The 27,948-nt window shown below is 63.9% G+C and overlaps 13 protein-coding genes across 13 annotated transcripts in view; 4 read left to right on the top strand and 9 right to left on the bottom strand.

The window, feature by feature from the left end:
- Nucleotides 1–1,209: 1,209 nt before the first annotated feature.
- On the bottom strand, nucleotides 1,210–1,892 carry MICPUCDRAFT_31263 (uncharacterized protein). Its single transcript, XM_003056236.1, has one exon. The coding sequence runs from the start codon at nucleotides 1,787–1,789 to the stop codon at nucleotides 1,463–1,465; it is 327 nt and encodes a 108-aa protein (XP_003056282.1). The 5' UTR covers nucleotides 1,790–1,892; the 3' UTR covers nucleotides 1,210–1,462.
- A 366-nt stretch (nucleotides 1,893–2,258) lies between these two features.
- On the bottom strand, nucleotides 2,259–3,134 carry MICPUCDRAFT_5053 (uncharacterized protein; the record flags this gene model as incomplete). The annotated part of the gene is made up of 1 exon (XM_003056237.2): nucleotides 2,259–3,134. A coding segment is annotated over one exon (876 nt), but the record flags the coding sequence as incomplete, so codon positions are not given.
- A 2,837-nt stretch (nucleotides 3,135–5,971) lies between these two features.
- On the bottom strand, nucleotides 5,972–6,178 carry MICPUCDRAFT_55133 (uncharacterized protein; the record flags this gene model as incomplete). The annotated part of the gene is made up of 1 exon (XM_003056238.1): nucleotides 5,972–6,178. One exon carries the CDS (start codon nucleotides 6,176–6,178, stop codon nucleotides 5,972–5,974), a length of 207 nt encoding a protein of 68 aa, XP_003056284.1.
- Nucleotides 6,179–6,592: 414 nt separating this feature from the next.
- On the bottom strand, nucleotides 6,593–10,067 carry MICPUCDRAFT_46504 (uncharacterized protein). The gene is made up of 2 exons (XM_003056239.1): nucleotides 7,637–10,067; nucleotides 6,593–7,506 (listed from the first exon to the last, which is right to left on the bottom strand). Exons 1-2 carry the CDS (start codon nucleotides 10,028–10,030, stop codon nucleotides 6,676–6,678), a joined length of 3,225 nt encoding a protein of 1,074 aa, XP_003056285.1. The 5' UTR covers nucleotides 10,031–10,067; the 3' UTR covers nucleotides 6,593–6,675.
- Nucleotides 10,068–10,509: 442 nt separating this feature from the next.
- MICPUCDRAFT_64114 (uncharacterized protein) lies at nucleotides 10,510–12,361 on the top strand (the record flags this gene model as incomplete). Its single annotated transcript, XM_003055849.1, has 5 exons — nucleotides 10,510–10,697; nucleotides 10,892–11,101; nucleotides 11,209–11,446; nucleotides 11,638–11,854; nucleotides 12,090–12,361. The coding sequence occupies 5 exons, from the start codon at nucleotides 10,510–10,512 to the stop codon at nucleotides 12,248–12,250; spliced, it is 1,014 nt and encodes a 337-aa protein (XP_003055895.1). The 3' UTR covers nucleotides 12,251–12,361.
- Nucleotides 12,362–12,765: 404 nt separating this feature from the next.
- Nucleotides 12,766–13,152, top strand: MICPUCDRAFT_38396 (uncharacterized protein; the record flags this gene model as incomplete). The annotated part of the gene is made up of 1 exon (XM_003055850.1): nucleotides 12,766–13,152. The coding sequence occupies one exon, from the start codon at nucleotides 12,766–12,768 to the stop codon at nucleotides 13,150–13,152; it is 387 nt and encodes a 128-aa protein (XP_003055896.1).
- Nucleotides 13,153–13,857: 705 nt separating this feature from the next.
- MICPUCDRAFT_38397 (uncharacterized protein) lies at nucleotides 13,858–18,308 on the bottom strand (the record flags this gene model as incomplete). Its single annotated transcript, XM_003056240.1, has 6 exons — nucleotides 13,858–13,973; nucleotides 14,144–14,393; nucleotides 14,542–14,738; nucleotides 15,093–16,326; nucleotides 16,606–17,391; nucleotides 18,219–18,308. The coding sequence occupies 6 exons, from the start codon at nucleotides 18,306–18,308 to the stop codon at nucleotides 13,858–13,860; spliced, it is 2,673 nt and encodes an 890-aa protein (XP_003056286.1).
- A 650-nt stretch (nucleotides 18,309–18,958) lies between these two features.
- On the top strand, nucleotides 18,959–19,279 carry MICPUCDRAFT_38398 (uncharacterized protein; the record flags this gene model as incomplete). The annotated part of the gene is made up of 1 exon (XM_003055851.1): nucleotides 18,959–19,279. One exon carries the CDS (start codon nucleotides 18,959–18,961, stop codon nucleotides 19,277–19,279), a length of 321 nt encoding a protein of 106 aa, XP_003055897.1.
- Nucleotides 19,280–19,925: 646 nt separating this feature from the next.
- On the bottom strand, nucleotides 19,926–20,991 carry MICPUCDRAFT_55139 (uncharacterized protein; the record flags this gene model as incomplete). Its single annotated transcript, XM_003056241.1, has 2 exons — nucleotides 19,926–20,361; nucleotides 20,546–20,991. The coding sequence occupies 2 exons, from the start codon at nucleotides 20,989–20,991 to the stop codon at nucleotides 19,926–19,928; spliced, it is 882 nt and encodes a 293-aa protein (XP_003056287.1).
- An 877-nt stretch (nucleotides 20,992–21,868) lies between these two features.
- Nucleotides 21,869–22,498, bottom strand: MICPUCDRAFT_55140 (uncharacterized protein; the record flags this gene model as incomplete). Its single annotated transcript, XM_003056242.1, has 1 exon — nucleotides 21,869–22,498. The coding sequence occupies one exon, from the start codon at nucleotides 22,496–22,498 to the stop codon at nucleotides 21,869–21,871; it is 630 nt and encodes a 209-aa protein (XP_003056288.1).
- A 145-nt stretch (nucleotides 22,499–22,643) lies between these two features.
- On the bottom strand, nucleotides 22,644–23,624 carry MICPUCDRAFT_55141 (uncharacterized protein; the record flags this gene model as incomplete). The annotated part of the gene is made up of 1 exon (XM_003056243.1): nucleotides 22,644–23,624. One exon carries the CDS (start codon nucleotides 23,622–23,624, stop codon nucleotides 22,644–22,646), a length of 981 nt encoding a protein of 326 aa, XP_003056289.1.
- A 250-nt stretch (nucleotides 23,625–23,874) lies between these two features.
- MICPUCDRAFT_64115 (uncharacterized protein) lies at nucleotides 23,875–25,524 on the bottom strand (the record flags this gene model as incomplete). The annotated part of the gene is given in 2 exon segments (XM_003056244.1): nucleotides 23,875–24,003; nucleotides 24,005–25,524. Coding segments are annotated over 2 exon segments (1,539 nt in total). The 3' UTR covers nucleotides 23,875–23,984.
- A 2,021-nt stretch (nucleotides 25,525–27,545) lies between these two features.
- Nucleotides 27,546–27,948, top strand: part of RAD50 (Rad50 DNA repair/recombination protein) — a 5,674-nt gene continuing 5,271 nt past the window's right edge. Inside the window, exon 1 of the mRNA XM_003055852.1 lies at nucleotides 27,546–27,866. Coding sequence (XP_003055898.1) covers nucleotides 27,744–27,866 — 123 coding nt within the window. The 5' untranslated portion in view covers nucleotides 27,546–27,743. The remainder of the gene's footprint in view (nucleotides 27,867–27,948) is intronic.

The following is a 27,948-nucleotide window of genomic DNA, read 5'->3' on the forward strand; positions in this document are numbered from 1 at the left end:
CTTTTCCGGTTCCCATCCCGGGGGGGGGGCTCCCTGGCCCTCGGGGGTGGTCCCGTCCCGCGTTAGACACCGCGCGGACGCCGGACCCCGAGGAGGACGGGACCGACGGCCCTCCCCCCCCCCCCCCCCGCGCGCATCTCTCTCTCTCGCCTCGCCTCGCCTCGCAGATCCCGAGGGCCTCTTCCCGGACGTGGACGAGGCGTCCGCGTCGATGCTCATCGACCGCAAGCTCAAGGCGCAGGAGATCGACGCGCAAAAGAAGGAGGAAGAGGAGGCGAAGAAGGAGTGGGAGAAGGCCAGGGCGGAGCTCGAGGCGGCGCGCGAGGCGCGGACGCAGCCGACGACGCACGACGACCTCGTGGCGTACTTCTTCGCGACGGAGTTCAACGAGATGGAGTACGAGATCGTGAAGCAACGGCCCAAGGCGCGTTCTATCTAACACTGGTCCCCATACGACCCCGTTGGCGTGGTGAACGCGATTCCTGAAGGACTTTTCCCGGCGTGTCTCTCCGCCCACACCACGGTTTCAATCCCCGCCCTCGACGCCTTTCGACTCCATCTGACGCCTTTGAACTCCGCCCCGACGTCGCTTTGAACGATTTTCCCTCGACCCCAGCTCACGGATGAATTTTTCGAGCGCCTCGCGGAGAAGCGAAACGCGGAGACGGACGAGGACGAGAAAGGGAAGCTCGACGCGCTGTACGCGGTGACGAGCGACTTCGTCGGGTTCGTGGATCAGACCACGCGAGCGATGCTGAGCCCGCTGGACCGAATGAAGAAGCTCCTCACCGCGCCGGATAAGCGCGCGATGATCTTGGAGATGGTGGACAAAGGCGCGTCCCATCTCATCGCGCCGACTGGTCCCCGTACGACCGCGTCGGCGTGGTGAACGCCGATCCTTAAGGACTTTTCCACCCGGCGTCTCTCTCCGCACATGGTCCCTCGCTTTCCATCCATCCCCGCCATCGATGCCTTTCAACTCCAACCGACGCCTTTCGACTCCACCCCGACCCTCCCTCTTCAGACGAGCTCGACCTGAACCTCATGGCGCTTCTGAAGACGAACATCAACACCGCGCGCGCGGGCGGGCAGGAGGACGCCGCGATGTTCATGGAGAAGATTTACGCCGCCGCCGCGAAGTTTGTGGACGGCGCGTGAGCGACGCGACGCGACGCGAGCGAGGAGGGACTCGACGCCTCGACGATTTATTTTTATAATCCTTTTTTTCGATTTCGATCATCCGTCTCGCGTCGTCGTCTCGTCGTCGGGGGCTCGCGCGCGTCGCGTCGCGGACGGACGCGCTCGACCGACGCCCTCCTCCTCCTCCTCGTCCTCCCCCGAAACCCGCCCTGGTTCGCCCGCGCCGGCCGCGGGTCCGAACCCGCGTCCGCGTCCGCGCCGGCGTCCGAGCGCGCAACCATCCAGCCGCCGTCGTCGCCTGTGTTATTAACGTCAAAACCTTTCACCCGAACACCGCCTGCGAGACGCTCGACAGCGCGGAGTTCACCGTGAGCAACACGACCGCGCTGCCGGTCACGATCGCGATGACGATCCCGGTCGTCTTCAGCGCGCCGATCGGCGTCGGCCACTCTATCCGTCCGATCTCTTCGAACGCGCCGACGACGATGTTGTCGCTCGCGTCGCCGGGCTTGGTCCCCGACGGCGGGTTTCTCAGCGCCGCGATCTGGTCGCCGAGCGCGCGCGCCGAGTCCTCCTCTCCTCCTCCTCCGCCGGCGTTCTCCGGGGACGGCGGCGCGTCGGGCGGGACGTCGCCGACGGGGGAGTCCATCTCCGTCGGGGTCTCCTTCCGCGGGCTCTGCTCCGCGCGCGCGATCGTGAGGCGTCGTCGTCGTCGTCGCGCGAGCGCGACGGGGGCGACCGCGGCGGCCGCGCGGGAGGGAGGACGGGCGATTCCTTCTCCTCCTCCTCCTCCGCGCGTCGACGAGGCGCGGGGTTCGCTCGCCGCGCGCGATGTGCACGCGACGCGCGCAATCGAAGACGTCGTCGAGGCCATCGCGGTGCGTTTCTCGAGGCGCGCGCCTCGGACGCCGCGCGAGCGGAGAGTGGATAGGCAAAAGCGAGCGATGACGCGACGACGGGAAGAGTACAGTACACTAAGTTGACTTACCTTCGAAGTGAAAGTACATATTACTCGTACGAAAGTACGAAAGGAAAGTATTTTCGTACGAAAGTACAAGTATAGACGAAAGTACTTTCGTACGAACTTTCGTACTCTAGCTAATCATCTCATCGTGACCTTAAAACCCCTCGAATAGCTTCTGCTCATTGTCCGTGAGGACGCAAGGCTCGGTCAAGCACGGGACCTCGCACGGCTCAGTGATGTCCTCAGGCCCAACGTCCGCGTCCGGCTCTATCTCCGACGGAAGAATAATGTCTACCCTCTGCTCTAACACCGCGGTCCAGCTGAACCCTTTGAAGAACGGGTGCGATCGAATGGCCTGTATCCCCTTCGCGCACATGCCGATGCGCTCGCCCTCCTCCTGCCGTAACAGCTGCCGTATAAAGTCCTGAGCGTGAGGATTCATTGTGTTCGGAAACGTCCGGTGCTTCCCCTCGGTGATGCGCCGGTACAGCTCGCTGTGCGTCTGCCCATAAAACGGCGGGTATCCGGCCATCATTTCGAAGAGTAAAATCCCCAAGGCCCAAAAGTCTGCGGCTCGGTTGCATCCGTGGCCCCGCAACGCCTCTGGAGAGAGGTAGTCCGGCGTCCCGCAGACGGTGTACGCGCGCTCGCCCGGCTTCAACGCCTTCGCGAACCCGAAGTCCGTCAGCCGCAGGTACCCGTCTTCGCGCACGAGCAAGTTCTCCGGCTTCAAGTCGCGATACACGAAGCCTTTGTGATGGACGTGTTCGAGCGCTAAGACGACCTGCACGAAGTACGCCCTAGTTTGAAACAGCGACAACGAGCCGACCTCGTGAAGCAAGAAGAATAAATCCTTCCCCGCGGCGTATTCCATCACGATACAAAGCGCGCTCGGAGTCTGGAACGACTCGGTCATCGTCGCGATGAACGGGTGTCGACACACGGCTTTCATGATCGAGCTCTCTCGCACGACGTGCTCCGTCTCGTTGATGTCGAGAATCTTCGCCTTGCTCATGACCTTCACCGCGACCGCGACGTATGGCTTCTCCTTGTCCTGCACGCCCGCCTTGTTCACGTTCGGCTTCCAGCACTTGTACACCGAGCCGATTAACCCGTCGCCGAGCGGTTTCGCGAACGCGTACCCCTCGAAAGGGTCCTTCGGGTCCTTCGCCACCGGATCCGCTCGGTACGCGTCGGACTGTGGGGTCGTCGCCGAGCCCTGGGACGACGCCGTCGCTTTCTTCGCCTTGAGCGCACTCTTCGACGCGAAACGTCTCTTAAACGAGGAGATCATCGAGCTCTTCTTTTTTTTCACCTCCGACGTCGTCGCGAACTCCGACACCGCGTCGTCGCACCGCTTCCCGTTCGACGGGACATTATCGCACGTCCGCGACGGCGTCTCGGGTTCCGCGAACCGCGATTTCGCTCTTCCGTATCCAACACCGGGCGTTGACGCCGCGACGGAGGACGGCGACTCGCACTCGCTCTCGCTGCCGCTGCCGCCGTCGTCGTACGCGAGGTCCGCGACGTTCAAACGTCTCGGGCTCTGCAGTTCCATACAAAAAAAGTGCATCGGTCAGTTGAAAGGGGACGCGATCAAATGTTGAAAGCGATGGATGGGTGAAAAACGTGTGTATATCTTATAGAACACACCTGCATCGGGCTCAGGCTCGGGCTCGGGTTCGGGCTCAGGTTCGGGCTCGATGCCTGCGATCTGGCGAGGGCGGTCAAGTCCAGGCACGACATCGAGGCCAACTTCGGACCGTCCGTAAGACGCAAACTCTCGGCGGACTCGATGCGGGTCAGCGACGCTTTCACTTTCGTCAACCCGGTCTGCCAGTTCCTCTTCGCCTCCTTCCGCGATTTCTCGCACCGGAACGACAGCAACGAATCGAAACTTTCCCCCCACAAGCTTTCGAGAAGTCCCCTCGTCACGAGCAGCAACACCGCGTGCGTCTTGCACACGTACGAGTGTCCGAGCCTATCTTCGAGTAATTTTTCGCTCTCCGCCCGCGCGTACATCTCCGGAGACATCAAGAAATCGTTCCCGAACGTGTCCCCGCCTCTCAGCGTCTTTTTCTTCTCCTTGCTATGCAGCGGGACAACGTCGACCTCGCCTTCTAAGACGACGTGCAACGCTTTGGACATCGTTCCAAACTCGAGCTTCGTCCCGGGAGGCATCGCCACGGACGCGCTCCACAACGCGTTCAATAACAACTCCTTCTTTCGCGTCGACACCGCGCGAAACGTCGAGACGATGTTCAAGACGTTGTTGCAGAGCCGACGTTGACGGTGAATGCGCGTTCGCACGATGCGCTTGAACGTCTCGCAGTTGATCGCGAACGCCGTCGTCTCGACTGGCGCTCCGTTTTCGTCCACGCTTCGAATCGCAGAGTGCGTCTTGTACGCGTGATGCGTCGCCACTTCGCCGACGAGATCGCCGCGTCTCAACACCAGCCTCGGGGAGTTGTGCGCGAGCGTCTGGGAGAACGCGTCTCGAACGAACCCGCCGCTCGTGATGAGGTACGTGTTCGGGATGGCGTCCCCGGCGCGAAACGCGATCTCTCCCGGCGCCCATCGCACGATCCTCAGCTCGTCCAGGATCTCGTCTCGCGCCGCGCGGGATGCGAGCGAGCGATACGCAGGAAGCGCGCGCAGAGCGTCGTCCGCGAACGCCGCGTCCGCGTCCGACATTTCGCCGGAGGGTCTCGCCGGAGGGAGCGCGTTGAGCGCGTCGGCGGGCTTCGTCGTCGTCGTCGTCCTCCTCCTCCTCGCGCCTCCGTCTACGCTCGTGGTTTCCCCGCCTCGCCGCGCGACCTCGCGGGCGCCGCGGTTCTCCGCGGCGACGAGGTGCGGCCGCTCGCGCTCGCGCGCGTCGTCGTCCGATCCCGCCGCCGCCTCCGTCCGTTGACTCGTCGTCGGTCGGCTTCCCAAGTCGCGGGAGTCGCGGGAGTTATGGCCGTGCGGGACGGCGTCGCGGTGGCACCGCGCCGCGAGCGCGGCTCTCACCTTCTCGAGCGCGTGCGACGGCACTTTCGTATTCGGGCTCGCGCACTCCACGCTGAAGTAGTTCGACGCCATCCCGTCCGGAGTCGTGTACACGTGCGCGTGGACGACGCGTAAGTTTTCCTCGCTCAACGCGTTCGCGACGTCACGCAAGAGACCTACTCTGTCGGGGATTTCCATGTGTATCTCCGTCGCGTGGACGTCGCACGAGTTCAGCTTCAACCCGTCCCTGCAGACGGAGGAGATTCGCGGCGAGCTTCTCGCGCTGTCGTCTCCGGCGCGGACGGCGTCTTCGCCGCGACGCGTGCGCTCGCCGACGTCGTCGAGCTCGAGCGCGCCCCGGAGTGACTCCGCTAGACGCTTCGTGGAGCTCACTTTCTCGCGCGTCGGCGCGTCTTGGACGAGGAACACCGCGGAGGCCGCGCCGTCGCCCGCGGTCGGTCGGTCGGTCGTGTCGACGTCTGCCTCCACGACGTCCACTGCGAGCGCGTAGAACGTCTCGAAGATGTTCGAGAGCATCGCGACGTGGTCCGCGGATTTCACTTTCACTGCGCGCGGCGTGGTGATCGTGATCGGGGCTCGGGGCGGGGCGCGTCGAGAGACTGAGCGCGCGCGCGGAGGAGAGGAGGGGAGACGCGGTAGAGACGAGCGAACGATCGATCGCGGCGCGCGCGAGGAGACGCGCTCAGGCGGTGACGACGCGCCGCTCGTGCCGCGCGCTTCGCGTCGAGCCCGCGCGGCGATGAGAGAGCGTCATCGCTGATGCGTCGCTGGGAAAAAAATAGAGTTTCGGGTGTCGCGCGCGTCGCGACGGCGCGCGGCGTCCGTCGTGGCCCGCGGTCGAGTTCAGATCGGACGCGTTCAGTTCAACCGCGCTTTCGGACACGACGCACCTCTCACGACCGTGCATCGCTCGTGCGGCTTGTTCGTGACCTCCACGCCGGGATCGCAAAGATGCACGAGGTTCGACTCGATGATGCGCGTCGCGAACTCGTAGCTCGCGGAGCTCCGCGCGCTGTCCGTGACGTCGCCGTCCGCGAGCGCGCGGCTCCCGACGAGTTCGGACATGTTCGCGGAGATACGGAACGAGTACGAGTGAAGATACGGTTCGTCGCCCCCGCGCGGTCGGTCGCGACGACGCGGGTCTCACGCGGGGCGCGACGCGACGACGCGCGCGGACGCGGCGTGAACGGCGTGCGAGCGCTCTGGTGGGTCGCCGACGAGGCGGCGACGGCGCGCGCGCGGCTGACGACGCGATCGGCGAGCTGCGCGTCCGACACGCGCGCCGCATTTACTTTCGTAGATCACATGTTTTGCCCGGATGGGTTAGAGCTCAGTCTTTTTGTACAGTAATCAGATACACACACGTAACGTACACGCGTAACGTACACACGTAACGTACACACGTAACGTACACGTAACGTACACTGCGTTGTACTCGTAGGAGGTCTAATTTTTTTACAGATATGATAAAGACCTGTACGTTGTACTTTGTACTTTCGAGAGTACATGCATGTACAGTTGTACACGTACTCGTACAGTAATTGGACGAGAGTTAGAAAACGTTACACCGCGTTGCTCGGATCCTCCCCCTTCGACTTCTTCTTCGACGCCGCGCGCTCCATCTTCGACGCCTTCTTCGACGCCGCGCGCTCCATCTTCGACGCCTTCTTCTCCAACTTCGCCGCCTCCTCCGCGGCCTTCCTCTCCGCGTTGTGCCTCTCCGCGGCCTCGCGCTCGGCCCTCTGCCTCGCCTCGAGATCTTCCTTCGACGACGGCGTCGGCACCAGAAACATCATAGGTCCGCTCTTCGGCTTCGGCGGCGCCTCGACCTCGACGCGCTCGCGATACGTGCTCTTCCGCCCGCAACAACTGATGATGAAGATCGGAATCAACGTGATCCACGTCATCGCCGCGAGCTCCGCGTTCGCGAACGCGAGCGACAGCACCGTCAGCACGTCGTTCTTCGTCTCCTTCTCGCACGCCTGCGGCGTGATGTCGTTGGTCCACGCGCACAAACCCTCTTCCCCGAGCGTCTGGTAAATGGTCGTGAACTGCGCGACAACCTCCGACTCTTTTTTCGCGGCCGGGGCCGCGTTCGCGTACTTGACGTAGATGCCGAATCGAGGGTCGTTCTCTAACGTCAGACCGGAGCCGTCGAACGACGACTTCCACGCGGTCATCTTCGCGGAGAAGTACGCGTCGAAGGACGCGTAGGGCGCGTCCCACGTCTTGACCCCGTGCTTGCAGTTGTACGCCTGCCCCCAGTCGTACCGCACGTCGCCGACGGTGCTCGTCCACTGGCACGACGGCTCGCAGTCGCTCGTGCACCCTCGGTACCAGTCGAATCCGGGGAGGGCTTTCCCCCACGGCGCGAACCGCACGGGTTGGTCGAACTGCAAGCGACGGCGCGCGCGCGAAAAAAAATCGTCGGTCAGTTGAAAGGGGGAGCGATCGAGTGTTGAAACCGAGAAGGTACGGGTGAAAAAACGCGTGTAATCAGGTGTAATCCATGTGTGAACGTACCGGCGTGCTGTACGTGTTAGCATTGTACGTCGTCGTCGCACAAGCCCCGCGGGCGCACCCGTCGTCGGGATAGTTGTTGAACGTCCCCGCCCCCGAAACCAATTGCGAGAGGTCGTTCAGACCGGAATTCTCGACCGTCGGCGCTTCGAGTTTCGCGACGCACTCCGCGTACGTCCACGGCGGAAGCCCCGCCGTCTGCGAGCCGTACCGCGCCGTCGCCGTCGGCTTGCACGTGTACCCGTCGAGCTCGTACCCGTCCACGATCGTCATCTCCGTGAACCGCTGCGCGTCGTAGATGACGTACGTGAAGTAAAACGCGAGCGCGCCAACGACTACCATGCCCATGAACGCCGCGAGGACGATACTCGGTTTGGAGATTAAATCGAGCGCGTTGAGCTCGTAAAATTTCTCGGGCACGGGGATGCGCGACAACCACGTGCGCTCTGGTTTCAACGAACGAATCGGTTGCGTGCTCATGCGGTTCCGTTCCGCGATGAAAATCACCGCGAGGTAGCTCTGGATGGCGTAGATTAACTGCGCGAGACCGAACGCGAGCGCGAGCGAATTCAGGAGGTTATTCACGTCGAGGCCGTACCAATTCTCATGGCATTGGTACGGCCCTTGTTCCTTCGTGTAGTCGCACAGTTTATCCCCGATGTGATCCGCGATCTTCACCCATGCGGCGATCGCTGCGGCTTTCGAATCGTCCGACCACGCGGTCGACCGAGATATGTACACGTTCGCGGGAAACCCGGCTTGGCGCGAGAACCACTTCTGCGTCGTCCCGCTCGCCGTCCACGCTTTGACGCCGAAGCTCAGCAAAGTGTTCGCCGCGATCTCGGTGGGCTCGGTCATGTCTTCGAGATACGACCCGGGAATCAGCTCCAAAGTGTTCCACGGATTGCTTTCGGTGATATAAGCATCATTCTCCATTTCCGTGAACGGCATCCACATGGAGCTATACACTCGAGTCTTGCTGGCGTCTTCGCTATACCCATCATTAGTCTGGAACGCGACGGTGGACGCGCTCGGGGGCCTCTGCTTGAGATCCTCCACGCACTCATCGTACGAGTGCGACGTCATGAAACCATTGTGCGAATCCGTCGGAAAGCATTCGAAGTCTTTTAACTCGTCTTTGATCTCGTACTCGCGCGTGAGAACTTGGGTATAGTTGACCTCGTTTACTGCACTGTAAAAGTAGAAGAAGAACAGAAATGACCCCGCGGTGACGACGAAAATCACCGTCGTGAGGACGCTAGCGGTTTGGTCCCCCGTCACTAACGTGAGGTCGTACCGCTCGTTGTACAGCTCGGGGGGTAACGGCAACCGTTTCACCCAGCTTTTCGTCTCCCCGCGGTCCGTCCGCTTCCCCATCAGGATCTTGATGAGCGCGATCGCGAGGAAGGTGTACAGCAACGCACTAATATTATTCGCGAGCGCGATGATCGTGAGCCAATGGTGCCTCTCGGTCTTCGTGCACAGGTACGGCCTGTTCTCGTACGTGTAGTGACACACGTCGCCGTACGTCTCCATGACCTTCTCGAACATGGCGACCCAGGTCGCTTTGTACGCGGCGTCCAAGGTGTCCGTCGTGCAATCTATGCCCCCGGTCATCGCTTGCACGGTTAAGGCATCCAGATAGAATGACCCGCCGGAAGGCGCGCAAATGCCGACGAAGTGATCGCCGTCTATGAGGTGGATGTACTTCCCCGTCGCGAGGTTCGCCGCGGAGTTCACGGCGTCGTCGTCGGTCCACCCGCCGCGATTGTCTTGGATGAACGGGTCGGCGTCATGAGACCCCTCGGACGACCATTGCCACGAGAGGTACTTCGCCTGTAAGCCTTCGTTGTTTTGCGTCGCGAACGGGTTGTAGGAAACGCTTCCGTATCCGTCCCCGACCACGATTAGCGAATCATCGCCCTTCCACGCGTTCGCGAACCTCCTGGCGACCGCACGCTTCGTAAAGTCGATCGACTCCTCGGAGACCGGGCGATAGTTGGCCTGGCACTCCTCGTAGGTGTACGTGTTTCCGTAGTGCTCGTCTGGGGACAGCGGCTTGCAGTCGTATCCTGGTTTGGACCACTCATGCGCGGAGACGAGCGTGTGATTCACCTCGATGTTATAGTAGAACCACAGGCCGACCGCGAAGGAGATCACGACCGCGGCGTATAAGACCGCGGTCGCGATCCCGATGATCCGTCGCGTGTTGATGAGCTCGAGGTCTTTGTAGCGGGCGTAGAATTGCTCCGGGACGGGGATCACGGCGAAGAAGATCTTCATCTTTCGAGGGCGGCCCTGGTTCTGCGTCGCGTTCCGAACGAGTCGTCGCGCGCCGTCGCCGCCGGCCAAGGCGATCATGGGCGCCATGACGATCGACGCGGGGTTGATCGCCATCGTCTTCGCGACGACGACGACGACGACGACGCCCGCGCGAGGGAAATGTGTGTGGATGTGTGAAACGTCATACAGTGTGACCTTTCGCGTGTAACAGTACGTGTACACGTGTACACTAGCTAGCTAGCTAGGGGAATACCTGAATAGGGGGTGGCAGATTTTTCAGGCTGGGTCCATAACCTACTTTTCAAATAGAAAAAAATTCGAAAGTACGAAAATACTCGTACTATTCAGCGGAAAGTACAAACGTACACGTACGCGTACGTGTACAGGTAGAACAGGTACAGTAAGTTGTTGTCTAAGAGTTGCTCGGTCCAGTCTAGCAGACTGGAGCGAAGCTCCTGTCTATAGACACAAGCTGTACGAACGTACTGCTATCAAACTTACCTGACTGTACACGTGTACAACCAACTGAAAGGTCGCGCGCGCGAGCGCACCTCGAGGGGCGGCGGACTCGGGAACGGCGAGACGTATTCGCGATGCGCGCGCGTCGAGCGCGACGCGAGGACGCCGCCGGGAGCGGACGCGACGGCGACCGCGGCGGACGCGACGACGCGGCGACGGCGGACGCGGCCGCGGCGCGCGAGGACGACGACGACGACGTCGGGCTCTTTCGAGAGTGGCGACGCGCGATGACGGCGCCGCGGGAGGACCAGGAAGCGTTCGGGTGCGCGCGCGTCGCCCTCCTCGCGACTCTTCCCGTCCCCCCGCGACCCCCCACCCCCGCGCGCCCTCCGCCGCGCGTCCTCCCGCGCGACGACGCCGCGAGACGCTGCCTTCAACCGAAGCGCCTCCGCGATCTGACTGATTTTTCAATTCCGCCCGTCCTCCTCCTCCTCCGCCTCATCCTCCTCCTCCTCGACGCGCGCGCGCGATAACGCGCGTTCGCCCCCGTCTCTCTCCGTCCATCCATTCATCCATCGCGTCCGTCTCTCCTCCCCGCAGGCGATGGCGCGCGCACCCGACCGCGCGGCGGATGGAGGACGTCCACGGCGCGTTGGTCCTCATCTTCATACTGTTCGCGTTCGTGATGGACCTCTGGCGGCACCCGTTCACGCGGGTCACGCTCAGGTGCGTTCTATAGAAAAGTTTTTCACCCATCGCTCGGTTTCAACATTTGATCGCGCCTCCTTTCAACTGACCGGTGAACTATTTTTGTATGGAACGACCCTCGTCAGGCTCCAGCAGAATTTCTTGACGTGCTTCGTCGTCAACGTCGTCGCGCTGTCGCTTCCGCTGCTTCGCGCGCGCGCCGGCATCGCGCCCGCGACCCGACCGGCGCTCGTGCGCGCCACGTACGTCGTCTTCGCGTGCACGATGACGGGGTTGATCGCGCACGTGGGGACCACGATCACGCGGCCGGTGCCGATAAAGTACCGATACTGCTTCAACGCGTACGTCGCGCTGTTCACGCAGGCGAGTGAGACTGGCGACCGACCGCTCCCCGCCCCGCGCGCGTCCGTCTCTCGAGGCGCTTCGCTTCGCTCGTTCGCGTCGTCGATTCGCGCGTCTGCTGTGAGCTGTGCCCTCGGTTTCGACGTTCGCTCGACCGCGGCGGCTCGCGACTGACCCTCTCTCGATTCCCGATTCGAATTCGATTCGAACAGCTCGCGTGGGACACGCCGCGGTTGCCTCGGAACGCGAGCGCGTCCATGAGCATGCCTCGGATCGTGGCGACGATTCCGACGTTCATGGCGCGAGTGGGGATATACATTCGGTGGAACGGGCGCGGGCCGTATCGATGTAATCTGTTGGGCGTGTGCTCGGGAACGCCGGGGCCGAACCATCTCGGGTTTCCGACGACGTGGCTCGGGTGTCTCTCGGGTGCGTTTCATTCCGTTTCGTTCCGTGTAGTTCCGTCCGCGCGCGTTTCGTTTCGTTTCGTTTCGTTTCGTTTCGTTTCGTTTCGCTTCGTTTTTCGCCCACCGCTCAACCCACCCCGCGCGCGCTGTAATCTCGACGGTCGATCGATCGCGCGGGTCCCTCCCTCACGACTGACTGACCGACGCGCGCGCGCTCTTTTCGCTCCCCGGAATCGAATCGAATCGCGTCCCCGCAGACGTCTCCGTGACCGCGTTCGTGATGACGCTGGCGGAGGCGAAGCTCGCGCTGTCGTGGCGGCTTTGGCGGAGGCAGGTGCGGAGGCAGGAGGACGCGGCGTCGGCGTCGGCGTCGGAATGTCATCGGGGGGGAGGGGGCGGCGCGAGGGGCGCCAACTGAGGGGTGCCAACTGATGGGTGCCAACTGAGGGCGACGAGTTGAGCGGCGGTCGCGCGAGTCGAGTCGTAGGTCGGTCGTCTTACTTGTATTAGTCATCTTATACGGTAGTTCCTCCGCGCGCGACGCGACGCGACGCGACGTCACGTCACGGCGACGGCGGCGGCGGCTGATAATACCCGTTGACGGCGTAGGCGTCGACCGCCGGCACCTCCCCCGCGGTGACGGCGTCGTCGCACCAGTCGTACCTCACGTGCGTCGCGTTCTCGCTGCCGGCGGCGGCGCACACCTGAGGGTCGTTCCGTCGTTCAAAGCGACGTCGGGGCGGAGTTCAGGGGTGCGTCAGTTGGAGTCGAAAGGCGTCGAGGTGTGTCGGGATCGATGAAACCGAGGCGTGGGCGGAGAGAAAGACACGCCGGGAAGAAAACTCCTTACGCGGTCGCGCGGGGACCGGCGTCAGATGAGATGGAGAACGCGCCTCCGCGTACGACGGCATGTGCTTATAGTACCCCTGCGTGATGGCGCTCACGACGTCATCCCTGGCGTCGTCGCTGAACCACGGCCGCGATTTGGTCTCCCCCGACGGGATCGAGCAGTCGAAGCACGATCGCATCTCCGTCACGACGGCGAGCGTCGCCGCCGGGGACGTCGAGTCGATCGCCGACGTCAACGCGTTGCCGAGGGTCACTCCGGCTTCCACCCGCGTCACGTTGTCGGACAGCGCGTTCACGGTGGTGAGCATGCGCTCCGCGAACTTGTGCGAGTATGCAAAGTTGATCTCCGTCAACGATTTGAGCTGCAGCGTCGGCGGGGGTGTCGCGACGTCAGTCGAAGAGAGAGAGTACAGTAATAGCAGAGCGTCGAGTCGCGCGCGGCGGCGCGGGGCGGGAAAGGAAGGCGTCTGAGAGTAGTCTACGAGTAAAGTCACGCGCCTGGTCGTTCGACGTTCCCGCGTACACGCCGCCGGTCGTCTCGATCGCGATGACGCCCATGAGGAGCACGAAGATCCCAAACGTCAGCGCGCACGCGGCGTTCGCGCACCCGCGGCCGCATCGCACGCCGAGCACGCGCGGAAACGCGTGCGCGTCTCTTCGCTTGATCGTCTCCGCGAGGTCGGCGAGCGCCGCGTGCCGCCGCCAGTCGTCGACGCCGTCGATCGTCATCTGCCGCGTCGCGTCGTGATGCGATGAGGTGGAGGGTGACGATTGGTGAGTGTTTGATGACGTGTGCATGGTAATCGATGACGTGGAAGAACGTGCGGTCGAGACGTGCGCGCGGCGAAGAAGGCCGAGTCGAGTCGAGTCGAGTCGCGTCGCGTCGAGTCGAGTCGCGCGCCTTCCACTTTTCCTCCCTCAGGAGCGCCTCGTCGTCGATCTGCAGCTCGTACACCTTCGACGCGACGCTCGCGATGAACGCGACGGGGATCGAGATCGCGAGCGCGAGGAGCAAGCACACGCTCGGCGCGGAATCCGGGCCCTGGTAATCGGGGTGGAGTTCAAAGGCGGGGTGGAGTTCAAAGGCGTCAGCAGCGGAGTTGAAAGGCAGGCGTCGCGGTGTGTCGGGATTGAAAGCGAGGGTTGGGCGGAGAGAAACGCCGGGAGATAAAGTCCTTAAGAAACGACGTTCACCACGCGAACGCGGTCGTATGGGAACCAGCGTACAGAACGCGCCTGGTAATCCGTCGGCGTCGTGAACACTCGCGCCGCCGCCAGCATCGCCGCGGTCACTGCGAAGCGAACGACGAACGGGATGGGTGAAGAACGCGTCGGTCAGTCGTGCATCTCACCGGTCAAACAAAACGACGTCGAAAGCGAAGACGGACGGCGCGGGGGGGAGAAAAGTCCTTAAGGAACGGCGTTCACTTCGCGAACGGGGTCGTACGGGGACCAGTCTCACCGAGCCCGACGACGGCGAGGAGCGCGTGCGCGAGTAGCAGCTCCGTCCATCGCCTCTCCAGATGCTGCAACCGCGAGAGGTGCACGCGGACGCGCAGCCACGGGAGGTAGGCGTGACGGACGTTCAGGTACGGCACGTCCATGAGGTGCGCCTCGGACGGGTCCGCGCACGCCGCGAAGAGCCGCGCGCGGAGGTAGTGCGCGTAGCACCGCGACGTGAGGTACCGCGCGATTTTCAAAAAGATAAACGCCTGCGTGGGTGAAGCGATCGGTCAGTCGAACGTCTTACCGGTCAAACGTAACGTTGAAAGGGAAGCGCGGGTGAAGAGTGACGACGGGAAAAGTCCTCAAGGAACGGCGCGTGCCACGCGAACGGGGTCGTACGGGAAGCGGTCTCACCGCCGCCGTCATCCAGACGACGCCCGCGCCGACGACGACGTGCCCGGCCGCGCTGTTCGTCTGGTCGTCCTCCGTCTTCACGAGCGCGAGGTCGCCGACCTCGCTGCCGTCGTCGCCGACGGGCGGGGCGGCGGACTCGGCGGCGAGCGCGTCGACGTCGGCGTCGTCGCACCGGGTGAGGCCGATCATGTCCATCACTGAGGGTCGTTCCATACAAAAATAGTTCACCGGTCAGTTGAAAAGGACCCACGCGATCAAATGTTGATACCGAGCGGTGGGTGAAAAACTTTTGTATAGAACGCACCTGAGGGTCGAGGGAGGGTCCGCGCGAAGCGAAGCGAAGCGAAGCGCGTCGGGGTGGAGTTCAAGGGCGCGTCAGATGGAGTCGAAAGGCGTCGCGTAGGCGCGTCGGGGGGATCGAAAGCGGCGAGGGGTGCGCGGAGAGACGCGCCGGGCGGGCGAAGTCCGTCCGCGAGGATCGGCCGAAAGTCCTTGAGGAATGAAGTTCACGACGCGAACGCGGTCGTACGGGGACCAGTCAGCGCGGGGACCGGTCAGCGCGGGGACCGGCGCGGTGAGGAAGAACGCGCCTGACGCGGGCATGACTTGGTCCACGCACACGGTGGATCGCTCGCGACCGCCGAAGACGGCCTGGCCGTGGACGCCGCGGTACGTCGCCGGCGCGCACGCGAGCGCGAACGCGACGAGGAGTAAGAAGACGGTCGGCCAGAAGGAGAGCTTTTTCGAGCCGAAGATTGGCGTCTCCGCCGCCTCCTCCGCGGCGCGGCGAACGACGGCGTCCGCGACGTCCTTCTCCGAGACAACCTTCAGGACGTCGTCGAGACCGCGACCGCCTTCTCCGGGTAGTTTCGTATGCGAACCGTCACGACGTTTCGCCTCCCTCGCCGCGTCGTTTCGCGCGGCGGCGACGGGCTCGACGCGCAACCCGTGGACGGCGGCGGCGCCGCCGCCGCGCGCGGCGAGCGGAAACGTCGTCGTCGTCGCTCCGACGGTCCCTCCGACGATCGCGCCGCCGACGCCGCCGTCGTATCGCGCCGCCCCGCGCTTTGACGTCGGGACGTTTCGTCCGCGCTTGCCCACGACCGCGCCCTGACCGTTCGTCGCGCCGCCCATGGTGACGTTACGCGCGGCTCCTCCTCCGCGAAGGATTCCGGTTTCGTCGCCGCCGCCGCCGCGATCGCTCGCCGTCGCCGACGCCGTCGCCGACGCCGCGCCGAAAGGGTGCGCCGCCGCGGCGTCGTCGCCGCCGCCGACCGCCGCGGACGCGGGGCGCGGGATCTCGACCGGCCGTCGCGCGATGTTCGCGCTCGCGCTCGCGTCGACGGGAGCCCCCGCCGCCTCCCTCGCCGAGTCGTATCCCATCGCCTGACCCGCCGCCGCCGCGGACACCGGCCTCGGCGCGTTCGCGTCCGCGACCACCGCGACCGACGACGATCCAGCGCGATGAAGATGAAACGGCGCGCCGGTTCCGATTCCAATTCCGATTCCGATTCCGCCGCCGCGATGCCCGTGCATCCCCCCCGCGCCCGCGGCGGACGCCTCCGCGCTCGCCTCTCTCGCGTCCCTCGCGGCGTTTTTTCGTCGCTCGCTCACCGCGTCCGTCCGCGGGTGCCGCTGCACGATCCGGCTCTCGCCGTCCGGCAGCGCGACTCGACCCCCGGGGAACGCGTGCGACGGCCGAAGCGCCCCGCCGGCGGTCCTCGACGGGTGCTCGCGCGTGCCCTCGCCGACGGCGGCGACGACGCACGAGGCGAAAAACGACACCTGACGCGCGTCGGATCGGTCGGTAACGGTCGGTAACGGATCGGTATCGGTCGGTTGAAAGCGGACGCGCGCGGTCGAACGTCGAACCGAACCGAGGGAGGGGAAACGAACGCGTCGCGCGGCGCTCGGTCGCGCGGGGAGCGGAGCGGAGCGGAGCGGAGCGGTCGGGCGTGGAGTGGAGTGGAGTGGAGTGGAGTGGAGAGACGGCGGCAAAAGTCCTTAAGGATCGGCGTTCACCACGCGAACGCGGTCGTATGGGAACCAGTGTATAGCGCGCACCAGCATCGTCGACAACAGCGCGGGATACAGACAATCGCCCATCAAATACTCCGGTCTGTACGCCGCGTAGACGGCGACGCACACGAAGCCGACGCACCACAGCGGGGCGACGTAGAGCACGACCGCGAGGGAGTCGCTGAACGGGCCGCGATACGCGCGGAGGTTCGGAGGCAACGCGAACCGCGTCAGGAACATCGCGCGCGCCGTCGACGGCAACTTGGACGAGAGCGGCGCGAGCAACGGCAGAAACGCAACCTGTAGGACCAGCGCGAGCCATGAAAACGGCCAAGACATGGACGTTATCATCGACGGGAAGTTCGGCGCGCTCAGCGGGTCCTTGCTCGTGATCCCGTACACCGCGAACGACGCGCCGACGCACCCTTTATCGAGCGCGCGGCGACGCGCGTCCGCGGCGTATTTGTCCCACAGTTTCCGCCACCGTCCCTCCGCGAGCGCGCGCGCGAGCTGGTCCACGTCCAGCGCGTCCGCGATCGCGACGCGTCCGCTCCCGGGCTTTCCGGACTGCAGGCAGCATCGATACAGGCGAACGATCTCTCGCTCGTCCACGCCCTCGGTTTCCAATCCGCGCCGCACGAAACGCTTGAAGTCGTCCAGGTCCACGACGGCGACGTCCCCGACCGCGCTTCGCGCGACGGCGGCGCATCGCCGGCGGTTCCGCCCTTCCGCTCGCTTCCTGCGCTCGCGGACGATGGCCCTCGCGAGCGACGCGCGAGCCTTCTCCGCGGCCTCGTCTTCTCGCCGTTTGAGCTCGTTCGCGGCTCTGCGCTCGTCTGAAGAGGGACGGAAGTTAAGTTCGTTCCGTTCCGCGCGTCAGTCGGAGTCGGTTTCGTCGCGAGACGTCATCGCGCGCGATGGGATGGGATCGAAAGCGGCGAGGGGCGACGACGGGCGGAGTAAAACGCGCGCGGACGGGCAGAGTGAGTCCGTCCTCGAGGATGTGTGAGCGTCCACAACGCGAACGGGGACTAGCGCGTGATGAGACGGGACGCGCCCGACTCGGTCTCGTCGACGTCCAACACGTGCTCGCCGGCGCCTCTCGCGGCGTCGGCGTCGCCGTCGTCGTCGCTGTCGTCGTCGCTGTCGGACGAGGACGAGGACGAGGACGAGGACGACGACGACGACGACGAGGGCGCGTCGTCGTCGTCGTCGTCGTCGTCGAGGACGTCGTCTTCTTTTCTTCGCCGTCGGTTTTTTTTTTTCTTCCCCCGCCCCTTCCCCCCTCGCGCGTCCGCCCCCCGCGCCGGCGCGAACTTCGCGTCCGCCTCGCGCGCGATGGCTTCCAGGACCGCCGTCGGCAGCGCCTCGAGCTCCTCGCGCGTGTTCGCGTTCGCGTATCGTCCTCCTCCTCGCGATGAGGGGCGTCGCTTCCTTCCCCCGTCGTCGTCCGAGAAGACGCGGTCATCCTGCGTGATCATCCATCCCCCGCGCGGATGAGACTGCGGGACGTTGAAAGGCGTCAGTTGAAGTTGAAAGGCGTCGAGGACGGGGATTGAAAGCGGGGGCTGGGCGGAGAGAGACGCCGGGAAAAGTCCTTAAGAAACGGCGTCCACCACGCCGACGCGGTCGTATGGGAACCAGTGTATAGAACGCACCTGCGGGACGTTGGACGCGGGGGTGGCGGCGACGTCGTAGCGCGACTTTCGCCGATGGTGCTTGAACCTGCGCGATATCGGCCGAAGCATCGCGGCCTGGAGGCGGAGGCGCGCGGCGTGGGGGCGGCGGCGGCGGCGGGGCGGGATGGGGGGGTGGGGGGCGTCAGACGGAGGGAAAAGTCCTTAAGGAACGGCGTTCACCACGCCGACGCGGTCGTATGGGAACCAGTCACGACGCGGCCGGACGGAGGATCGTCGATTCGGTCGCCGACGCGCGACGACGCCAACGGCGACGGCGACGAGTGAACGGAAGAAAAACGTTCGCTCGACGGGACGCGCGCGGGGCGACGACGCGAGCGGGCGCGCTGTCGCACCAGGACGCCCATGACGAGCGACGCGCGCGGGACGTGCGCCTCCCCCTCGCGGCGCGGCGCGGCGCGGCGCGGTGTGCGGCGCGGGGGCGCGCGCGCGTTCCGGACTACAGTCTGACGTTGGATTTTGTCTTTTCGTTGGTTCCCCGCGGCTCCGAAACCGAACCACGACAGTGATGACGGGAGGTCGGTCGTCGAGATTCGCGATTCGCCGGGGCGAACAGATATAACAGAAGCATTCGTCGTCATTCATTCTCTCCGGCGCGCAGCAGCAAGCCCGGGGTCCGCCGACACGCGCCGCCGCCGCGTTCGCGCCGCCGCGCGCCGCCCGAAGAACCCCCGCCCACCCCCCACCCACCCCCGCGCGCAATGTCCGGCGCGACCCCCGCGAAGGGCTACCGCCGCACGTGGACGTGGCAAAACCCGCGACTCACGTGGAACGAGCGCGAGAGCGAGGAGCGCAGGTCGTTCGGAAAGGCGTGGAAGATGAACACCGCGGTGGGCAAGTCGGACCCGAACTCGTGGGGGTCGCTCACGCCCGCGGAGCTCCGCATGCAAGCGGCGCAGGACAACTCGGAAGACTTCCGGACGCCGTACTACGACCGCGAGGTTCAGCTCTACCACAGGTACCATCGGAAAGGCGAGGGGAAGGAGCACGCGCCGCTGAATCCGGAGCCCGGGCCGCTGTGACGCTGTGACGCGACGACGCGACGACGCGACGACGCGACGACGCGAGCGCGGACGGGGCGACGGCGGCGCGGGAGCGGGCGACGCGAGGACGGCGCGCGCGCGAGACGGCGGGAGGACGACGCGGAGGATGGATGGAGGACGAGGGGACGCGCGGGGAGCTCGACCGGAATCGTGATCCGGCCCTCGGGGGGAAAGGAAAGGAACAGAAGCTCCGCGAGAATGCCAAATCGGGACGATCTTTCCGAGCGTGCTGTAGTCTTATCTGGTGTCGAACACGAACGGACGACGGACGACCGTCGTCGCGCGCGCGCCGTCCGCGCGCCCGCGCCCTCTTCTCTCGTCGATCCATCCCGTCCGACGCCGTTCCTTCAAGTCGCGAATAGAGACGGACTCGTCTGCGCGCACGCGTGGTCTCGCTGATAGATTAGATTTATTTCAACCAGCCGAAGAACCCTCCAGAGAGGTGCGTCCCATACACTGGTCCCCGTACGACCGCGTTGGCGTGGTGAACGCCGTTTCTTAAGGACTTCGCCCGGCGCATATCTCCGCCCAGGGTCCCTCGGTTTCAATCCCGACACACCTCGACGCCTTTCAACTCCACCCGACGCCTTTCAACTCCACCCCGACGTTCGCCTCCCCGCGAGCGTCACCGCCGCTTCCATATCGTGAGGTCGTCACGCCGCCCCGGCCAGCACGGCACGGCGACGACGGCGACGCGCTCGAAGTCCCTCGCGACGCGCGCCTGAAACGCCGCCGACGTCGTGACGCCGTGCGGCCGCGAGACGCTCCGCGTCCCTCGCGGCCACGACTCGGACGTCGCGCCCGCGCCGATTACGTTTTCTAAGTCGTCCGCGTCGGCGTCGTTCCCTCCCTCGTCGTCGTCGTCGTCGTCGTCGTCGTGCACGCTCGTCGCCGCCCACTCCCCGACGTGCACGAGGACGTCTCCGCGCCACGCGCGAAGGCACCGGTCGTCCCACGGCGCCGCGTCGTCGTCGTCCACCTCCTCCTCCACCTCCTCGTCGTCGTCGAGACGCGACGACGGCGTGATCAACAGCGCCGCGTTCGCGCGCGTCGCCGCCAGCCTGAGGGTCGTTCCGTTCAAAGCGACGTCGGGGCGGAGTTGAAAGGCGTCAGTCGGAGTTGAAAGGCGTCGCGGGCGGAGATTGAAACCGAGGGGTGGGCGGAGAGATGCGCAGGAAAAAGTCCTTAAGAAACGGCGTTCACGACGCCGACGGGGTCGTACGGGGACCAGTGTACAGAACGCACCGCGCCACCACGCCGGCGTCCCCCCCGGCCCACGTCACGTCGTCCACGAACGCCGCCGCCGCCGCCGACGCGCTCACGCTCGACGGATCCACCGCTGCTATCACCTCGACGCCTCTCGCGCGCAACGTCGCGGTCCAGTACCCGTTCCCGCACGCGGCGTCGAGAATCGGGAGGTTCAGACGCGCGACGGCGTCGACGGCGTCGGCGCCGGGGACGACGGAGTGAAACGCGCGCGTCAGCGGCCGAAACGCCATCGGGACCCATCCCGCGCGAGGGTCCGCGGAGACACCGCCGCGCGAGTCGCTCCACCGCGCGATCGACGGCAGGGACTCCACCGCCGCGGCGTCGTGCAGCGGCGGCGGCGGCGGCGGCGGCGCGGCCGTCGTCGCGGCGCCGCCGGCGTCGTCCGCCGGGAACTCGACGTCCTCCATCGCCGTCGGCGCCATCGCCGGCCCTCGCTCGCCGCCTGGGTCCGTGATCGCATCGTGAGCGAGCGTGTCGGTCAGTCGAACGTCTTACCGGTCAAACACAATTGTTGAAAGGGAAGCGCGGGCGAATAGCGACGACGGCGGAAGTCCTCGAGAGACGAAAGAAAGGCTTTCGTTCACCGCGCGAACGGAACGGGGGGTCGTACGGGACGGGAAGCGGTCTCACCGCCCGCGTAGAACCACAGAAGACCGCACTCCGCGTCGGACGGCATCGACGTCGGACGAAACGCCTTGGTCACGACGCTCGGGACGGTGTCCATCACGAGGCGAAACAGCGCGGCGTACACGTCACCGTACGCGTGGAACGCGCGCGCGGCGACCGACGTCGGGTCCGGCTCAGGGCCGTTCTATACAAGCGAACGTCGGGGTGGAGTTCAAAGGCGTCAGTCGGAGTTGAAAGGCGTCGAGGGCGGGGATTGAAAGCGAGGAACCCTGGGCGGAGTGATGCGCCGGGAAAAGTCCTTAAGGATCGGCGTTCACCATGCCGACGGGGTCGTATGGGGACCAGTGTATAGAACGCACCTCCGGCTCCGGCTCATCATCTCTTCTCTCTCTTCCCTCGTCGCCGCCGAGATCGTCGAGCTCGAACCCGGCGTGCTCGAGCCACGCGTTCGCGACGACGCGGTCCACGAACGCCGCCGCATCGCGCGGCGTCGCGAACGCCCCGCGCGCGTCCATCGCCTCCGCGCGCGTCACCGCCTCGCGTTGCTTAGGGTCGAGGGTCCATACGAGCGAATGTCGGGGTGGAGTTGAAAGGCGTCAGTTGAAGTTGAAAGGCGTCGAGGACGGGAATTGAAAGCGTGGTGTGGGCGGAGAGAGACGCCGGCAAAAGTCCTTAAGGATCGGCGTTCACCACGCGAACGCGGTCGTATGGGAACCAGTGTATAGAACGCACCTTATCTTTGATCTTCGCTCGGATCGCCGTCCACTTGAGCATCCGCGCGTCCTCCTTCGCCTCGGCGTCGAGCGACGCGTAATACGACCCGTGCCCGCCGCCGCATACGCCGCCGCCGCCGTCGCCGCGCGAAGACGAAGACGAAGCCGAAGACGAAGACGACGCCTCCGTCGCGACGCGCGTCAGCTCCGCGGCGACGCCGCTGTTCGGCGCCATCTGAAGCGCGAGCATCAGCGGTGACAGCCCGTGCGCGGTGCGGTGCCGCGTCAACCCGGGCCCGCACTTCGGGCGCGTCGCGGTCGGCGGCTTGAGGAGCTCCTTCGCGATCTCGTGCGCGCCGTGCATGCACGCGAGGTGCAGCGGGGAGAACCCCGCGGAGTGCCTCGCCGTGGGATCCGCGCCGGCGTCCAAGAGCTCGCGCACGATCGCGAGCCTCTCGCGCGCCGCGGCGGCGGCGGCGGCGTCGCCGTCGTCGGCGTCGCCGCCGCCGCCGCCGGAGGAACACGCGACGTGCAGCGCGGTCCATCCCTGCGCGTCCGCGGCGTTCATCTTCGCGTCTTCGCCGCGCATTTTCGTCGCGCGGCCGCCGTCCCGCCCGCGGAGCCTTCGCTCCTCCTCGTGCTGCGCGTCGCCGGCGTCTGAGGGTCGTTCCATACAAAAATACAGTAGTTCATCGGTCAGTTGAAAGGAGACGCGATCAAGTGTTGAAACCGAGCTATGGGTGAAAAACTTTTGTATAGAACGCACCTAAGATGGCTCGCACGGCGGCGAGGGAGCCGCTCCCGGCGGCGAACATGAGCGGCGTCTTGCCGCGTTCGTACCGTTGGCACGGGTCCGCGCCCGCGGCGAGGAGGAGGGACAGCGTCGGGACGACCGAATCCGCGCCGCTTTCGACCGGTTTCGTCTCGCCGGCGGCGGCGCCGGCGCCGGCGGCGCCGTCGTCGTCGTCGTCGTCCTCGACGTCGAACGTCAGCGCGTTCAGGACCCCCCACAGGACGTTGTTCCCCATCTCGTCCCTGCGATCGACGTGCGGGAGATCGCCGTTATCGAGCACCGCGCGCACGCGCGCGAGGTTCTCCTCCCCCGCGCTCATTCGAAGCGCGAGCATGATGAACATGCGCGTCTCGACGCCGTCGCGGAGTTTCCCCACGTCGCGAAGGATCCCCGTCGGGTCGATCCGCGCGCGCGCCTCCGCGAACTCTTCCTCGCCGACGCCTCGAAGCGCCGCCTCGCGCGCGACCGCCCTCGCGGCGTCGAGGTCGCCGCCGAGCTCGTACGCGCGCGCGAGGCGCAGGAGGAGCTTCTTGAAGGCGCGCGCGTCGGACGCGACGCACGGGGTGGAGAGCGCGTCGAGGCATCGCGCGACCGCGAGGGGAAGGTCGCGCGTCTCGATCGCGCACTGCGCGGCGTTCGAGAGGAGCACGACGCGCGCCGTCTCCGCGGCGTACGACGTCGTCGGATCCGCGAACGCGGGCGCGAGCGTCGCGAGCGCCTCGTGATACGCGCCCGCGGCGTCGTCGAAGGCGCGGCGTCGGAATCGGTCGTTGCCGTCGCCGCGGAGCTCGTCCGCGCGCGCGAGCGCGTCCTTCGCGGGGCGCGTGAACAGCTCGCGCGTGGCGTGCGCCTCGACGCGCTTGACGACGACGTCCACGGCGAGCTGCCGGGCGTCGCGGACGACGTCCGCGCGGGGTTTCATCGCGGCGGCGGCGCGCGCGCCTTCTTCGTTTGTGAAAAGTGTGCTGTGTTGTTGACATTGTGAATATACTCAACACATTCTTGTGTACACGTACTCTGACCCGTACGTGTACCCGTACGTGTCGATGTCGACACGTACAATAGCTACACGTACAATAGCGAGAAAACCGTGATGATCATTTTCCCTGTCGAGTTAATCCCCATTTGCCCAGCGTCACCAACCTAAGCCATTCGGACTAGTACGTCTAATTGACCATTACATCGAATGCGCATACAGAATCATTTTTTTGTTCACATCACCAGGTAATCTACAATATAAACTTTCTCCCAAAGAGAGGGTATCCTACATCATCCGGTCTTGCTAGGTTGCTCTCAACCTTGGGCTTGATGACACTGCGGGATGTTTTGCCGACGTTGTGCTTCCAAACCTTACGCAACGCTTCGCAGAGTTCGGAGCATTTATGGGTAGCATAGAACTTGTTCATGCCCTCGCGACCGCGGTCTGTGCGTCCAAACACGTTCTTCCTGCCTTTCGTGCTACTGTAGTGAATCACCGGATCAGTCAGCTCGAAGCAAGGCGGCGACCTCGTCTGATCCAGGACACCCTGTAAGTCGCAAACCAGGTACTTCCTCCTCGAGTACTTGTACGAAAAGCACGAGAAAGCCTGGGGAATATCTTCGATGGTAAACTTGACGCCGCGGTGATGGTCCATCGCGCTCGCACTCTGCAGATTCCGACCGTCTTCTTCCGGGACGTGCTCCTCGTCGCTCGATTCTTCGCCCTCCTCGTCTTCCTCCACGATGGCGCCGAGGTTTTCCGGTAAAACAGTTGCGTTCAAATCCAGCGAAGCGAACCCGCCTTCGATTGATTTGCCCCCGGCGGCATCATGTGCCTTGCTCATGCCATCCACGTATCCGTTGTTCGAGTTCCACTTCTTGTACTTCAAAGGATCCAGCATCTTCTCAGCCAGAACGCCGATATCGCCAAATGCGTCGTCGCATAAACTTAGAACACGACACTCCAAGAACTCGATCCGCGGCGTGTTTTCCTTCACTCCTGGAATCTCTTCGAGTTTCCGGTTGAACGTCTTCGCGATGCGTGCGGCTATCTGTTGCGTCGAGCAGAACGTTCTGTGGAATGCGTGCTCATCGTATGAATCAAAACCATACGAGCCCAATTCCTCGACGAATCTGCTCTGCTTTGCAACCAACCACGGCCCCACAAAGCGGCCCGCACTGTCAAACTCGCGAAGCATGGAGACCAGCCTTTCAGCTCCCTCTCCAAACACCTTCCGTTTGTGGGCTATGCCAACAGCTTTCTCGTGCTCAAATGGTTTCAATGCGTCCCATTTACCTTGTTGCCTCGGGCCTCGAAAGTGTTCGTTGTTTCGGTACACTCTTCGATTGCCTTCTACCCATTTAGCCCTCCTGACGGCCCCAACCTTGTAAAGCCACCAATCTTCATCACGCGGCAGATTCACTTGCGTCTGCGCTAATTTGATCTGGGAGTGCGATTCTCGCTTCACATCACGAACGGTGCGATGTTTTGAGCCAGCCAATTCGGTGAGCTCCGTCTTCGTCGTCGTGAGGGTCGACGATAAGTTTGACAAGATGCTCTGAAGAGACTCCGCAGTGAGAGTGGGCTTGTGGAAAGTGGCCTGGCAACCGTAATCGGCGCAAGCCGTCGTCATCGCCTGGAGCGTGGAGAACTCCTCGGAGGGGTCCGCGAACCCTATGCTGCCCACAGTGAGCCTCCGACCGAAGCGACTCGCCAGTTCTCCGATGCGGGACGCCAACATCGTATCCCGCGCATCGACACTGTCCTTCATTGTGTACACCACCCCGCGCTTCAACTTTTGGTCAGCCGTCTTGCACTTGCGGTGCGGCTGAACGCGAGGCATCTGTTCGCTCGGCCTTCCGTCGGAGAAGAACAGCAGCGCCGTGGCGCAGCTTCCTTTCTTGTTGCGCATCAGGCACTGTTCCGCGAGATCGATGGCGGCGAGGTAGTTGCCGCCTTGGCTCGGCTGCGATTCCCGAAGCAGGCCGACAAGTTTGTTGAACAAGATCCAGTCCACGGGTTCGGCGTCCACAACCACCTCGCTGTTGTTCCTCATGCTCACGACGGACATCACGTCCGTGCTCTTGCGGTTACCCGCCTTGATCTCAGCCTCTACCCACGTCAGCGCGAGGGTGAGCCACACCGCGTCAGACCTCGTGGCACCTCCGTCCACGTCGGTGTTCCTCATCGAACCCGACTGGTCGACGACGGCCACCGTGTGCGAGGTCCAGGAGGCTTTGTTTCCGAGGTCGCGCACCGCGGCTCTGTGGTCTCGGCGCATGTTCTCCGTGATCTCGACGAGGGGCACGTCGAAGCCAAAGGCGGGAATCGGCCATGACGTGATCTCGTGCCTGCTGGTCTCGTCCGTGATGTAGACTATACCTCGGAAGGTGTACTTCCAGCATAGGATCCCTTTGCTGTTGTGACTCGCCTCCTTTTCTCCGTACTTGACTGCCGCCTGCAGGTCGCTCTTGGAGATGAGTCGCTCGCTCCTACGCTGCCGACCGTGCGCCGAGGACAGGACCGTCACGAGGTCGGTATCACTCGTGATGACCATGATGCCTACGCCTCCATGGAGTGGCGCTCTCCTCTTGGATTCATTCGGTTTGTCTCGGAAAGGTCCGATCTATCCGATCTATCCGAGAACAGAGTCATTTTCCGGAGCTCCACATCGCTGGACAGCTGGATGGACTGCTGAACCAACAACAGACCGTCAAAAGAATCTCCGGGTGTCTCATCTCGTGGTTGTTGGTTCGAAAAATTGGTGTGTTTGCCGTGATAGGCACCGCAATTTCACCCTATCGCCTCCCGGTGGCTATCCATAACCGACGGCACCGGGACTAGTCTTCTTAATTCGGTTATTCGGCTAATTGGGTTCTTATCTCGATGACGTTTAGGGTAAGGGTTAGCACAATTCGGCAAAATATGCAAAATTAACTCAAGGATGACCAGTCCCGTCCCCGCCCCCCCTCCCCCGTGCAAAATTCAGAAACGCCAAAAATTCGGAATTTCTGACCAACCAACTTGAAACTTTTGCTTTGACATCGTTCAAGGGCTAGGGCTACGTGTAGGGCCTACACGTACACGTACTTGTACTCGCCCATAACTACGTGTACAGTAAGCCTGCAGTTCAACCCTCACGGAAATAGAATACTGTACGTGTACGTGTACACGTGTACGTTGTACGTGTAAGCTTACTTCGGAAGAAAGTACGAAAGTATTATTTTCGAAAGTACTTTCGAAAGTACGAAAGTACTTTCGTACTTTCGTACAACGTTGTACGTGTACTGTACTTTCGTACTTTCGTACTTTCGTACGAAAGTAAAACAACTTAATACGTGTACACGTACGTACACGTACTGTACGTTCAAGGCGCCGCGCTTCCGCAAGTTCCTTAACCAGCTCGCCGATCACGGTGCGAGAGGTACTGTCCCCGCCGGCGACGCCGCCTCCGAGGCCGCGGCCGAGGCCACGCTCTCCGCCATCGCGAGGAGCAAAAGCTATTGGAAACGACGCATCATGGGCCACATCTCCGTCGCGCTCGTATCCGCCATCGGGGACCGCATCGCTGGCGCGCCCATCTCGTACGCGCTCAGAACCTCACGTGACTCTGAAAACTTCCACGCGGGCGCGGCAGCGCAAATCCTTTTTATGGAGCCTTGAATGCTCGCTTCTAGCTACAGTAGATCACATGTTTTACCCGGATGGGTTAGAGCTCAGTCTTTTTGTAATCAGATCTACACTGTAGTGTACAACGCGTTACCTTCGTACTCAGCTCGTACGAAAGTACTTTCGTACCCTCGGTACGAAGGTACGAAGGTAAACCACGAGACCGCGAGATCCGCGCGTCACTCCTGTTCGTCCAGCGCGGTCGCGCGAAGCGTTCGGCGCGCCGACCTCGACGACTTCGCTCGCGCCGCGTCCGACCGCGTCCGACCGCGTCCGACCGCCGCGCGCTCGACGTCGTCCCACGGGCGCGCGCGTCGCCGCGCGCCGCGCAGATCTCGAGCCGCCCGCGAGATTTAACGCCGCGGCGGTGTGCCAAGAAGAACTCGCCTCGCGATGTGCTCCGTGGACAAGCTCCTCATCAAGGGCATCCGGAGCTTCTCCCCGGAGAATGATCACGCGATCGTGTTCCCGAAGCCGCTGACGCTGATCGTCGGCAGGAACGGCGCGGGGAAGACGGTACGGCGCGCGCCCCCGCGGCTCGGACTCGAGTTTCGAATCTGGGCACCCCACGCGAACGCTCCCTCGCGTCGCCGCCCCG

This window comes from Micromonas pusilla, assembly GCF_000151265.4.
Source record: "Micromonas pusilla CCMP1545 genomic scaffold MICPUCscaffold_2, whole genome shotgun sequence".
NCBI lineage: Eukaryota > Viridiplantae > Chlorophyta > Mamiellophyceae > Mamiellales > Mamiellaceae > Micromonas > Micromonas pusilla.

Excerpts from the sequence above, each read along its gene's own strand:
- MICPUCDRAFT_46504 (XM_003056239.1), bottom strand. The coding sequence starts at position 10,030 with ATGGCGATCAACCCCGCGTCGATCGTCATGGCGCCCATGATCGCCTTG. Across the intron at positions 7,507-7,636 it reads CTAACACGTACAGCACGCCG|TTCGACCAACCCGTGCGGTT; the intron begins GTACGTTCACAC and ends CGTCGCTTGCAG.
- MICPUCDRAFT_31263 (XM_003056236.1), bottom strand. The coding sequence starts at position 1,789 with ATGGACTCCCCCGTCGGCGACGTCCCGCCCGACGCGCCGCCGTCCCCG.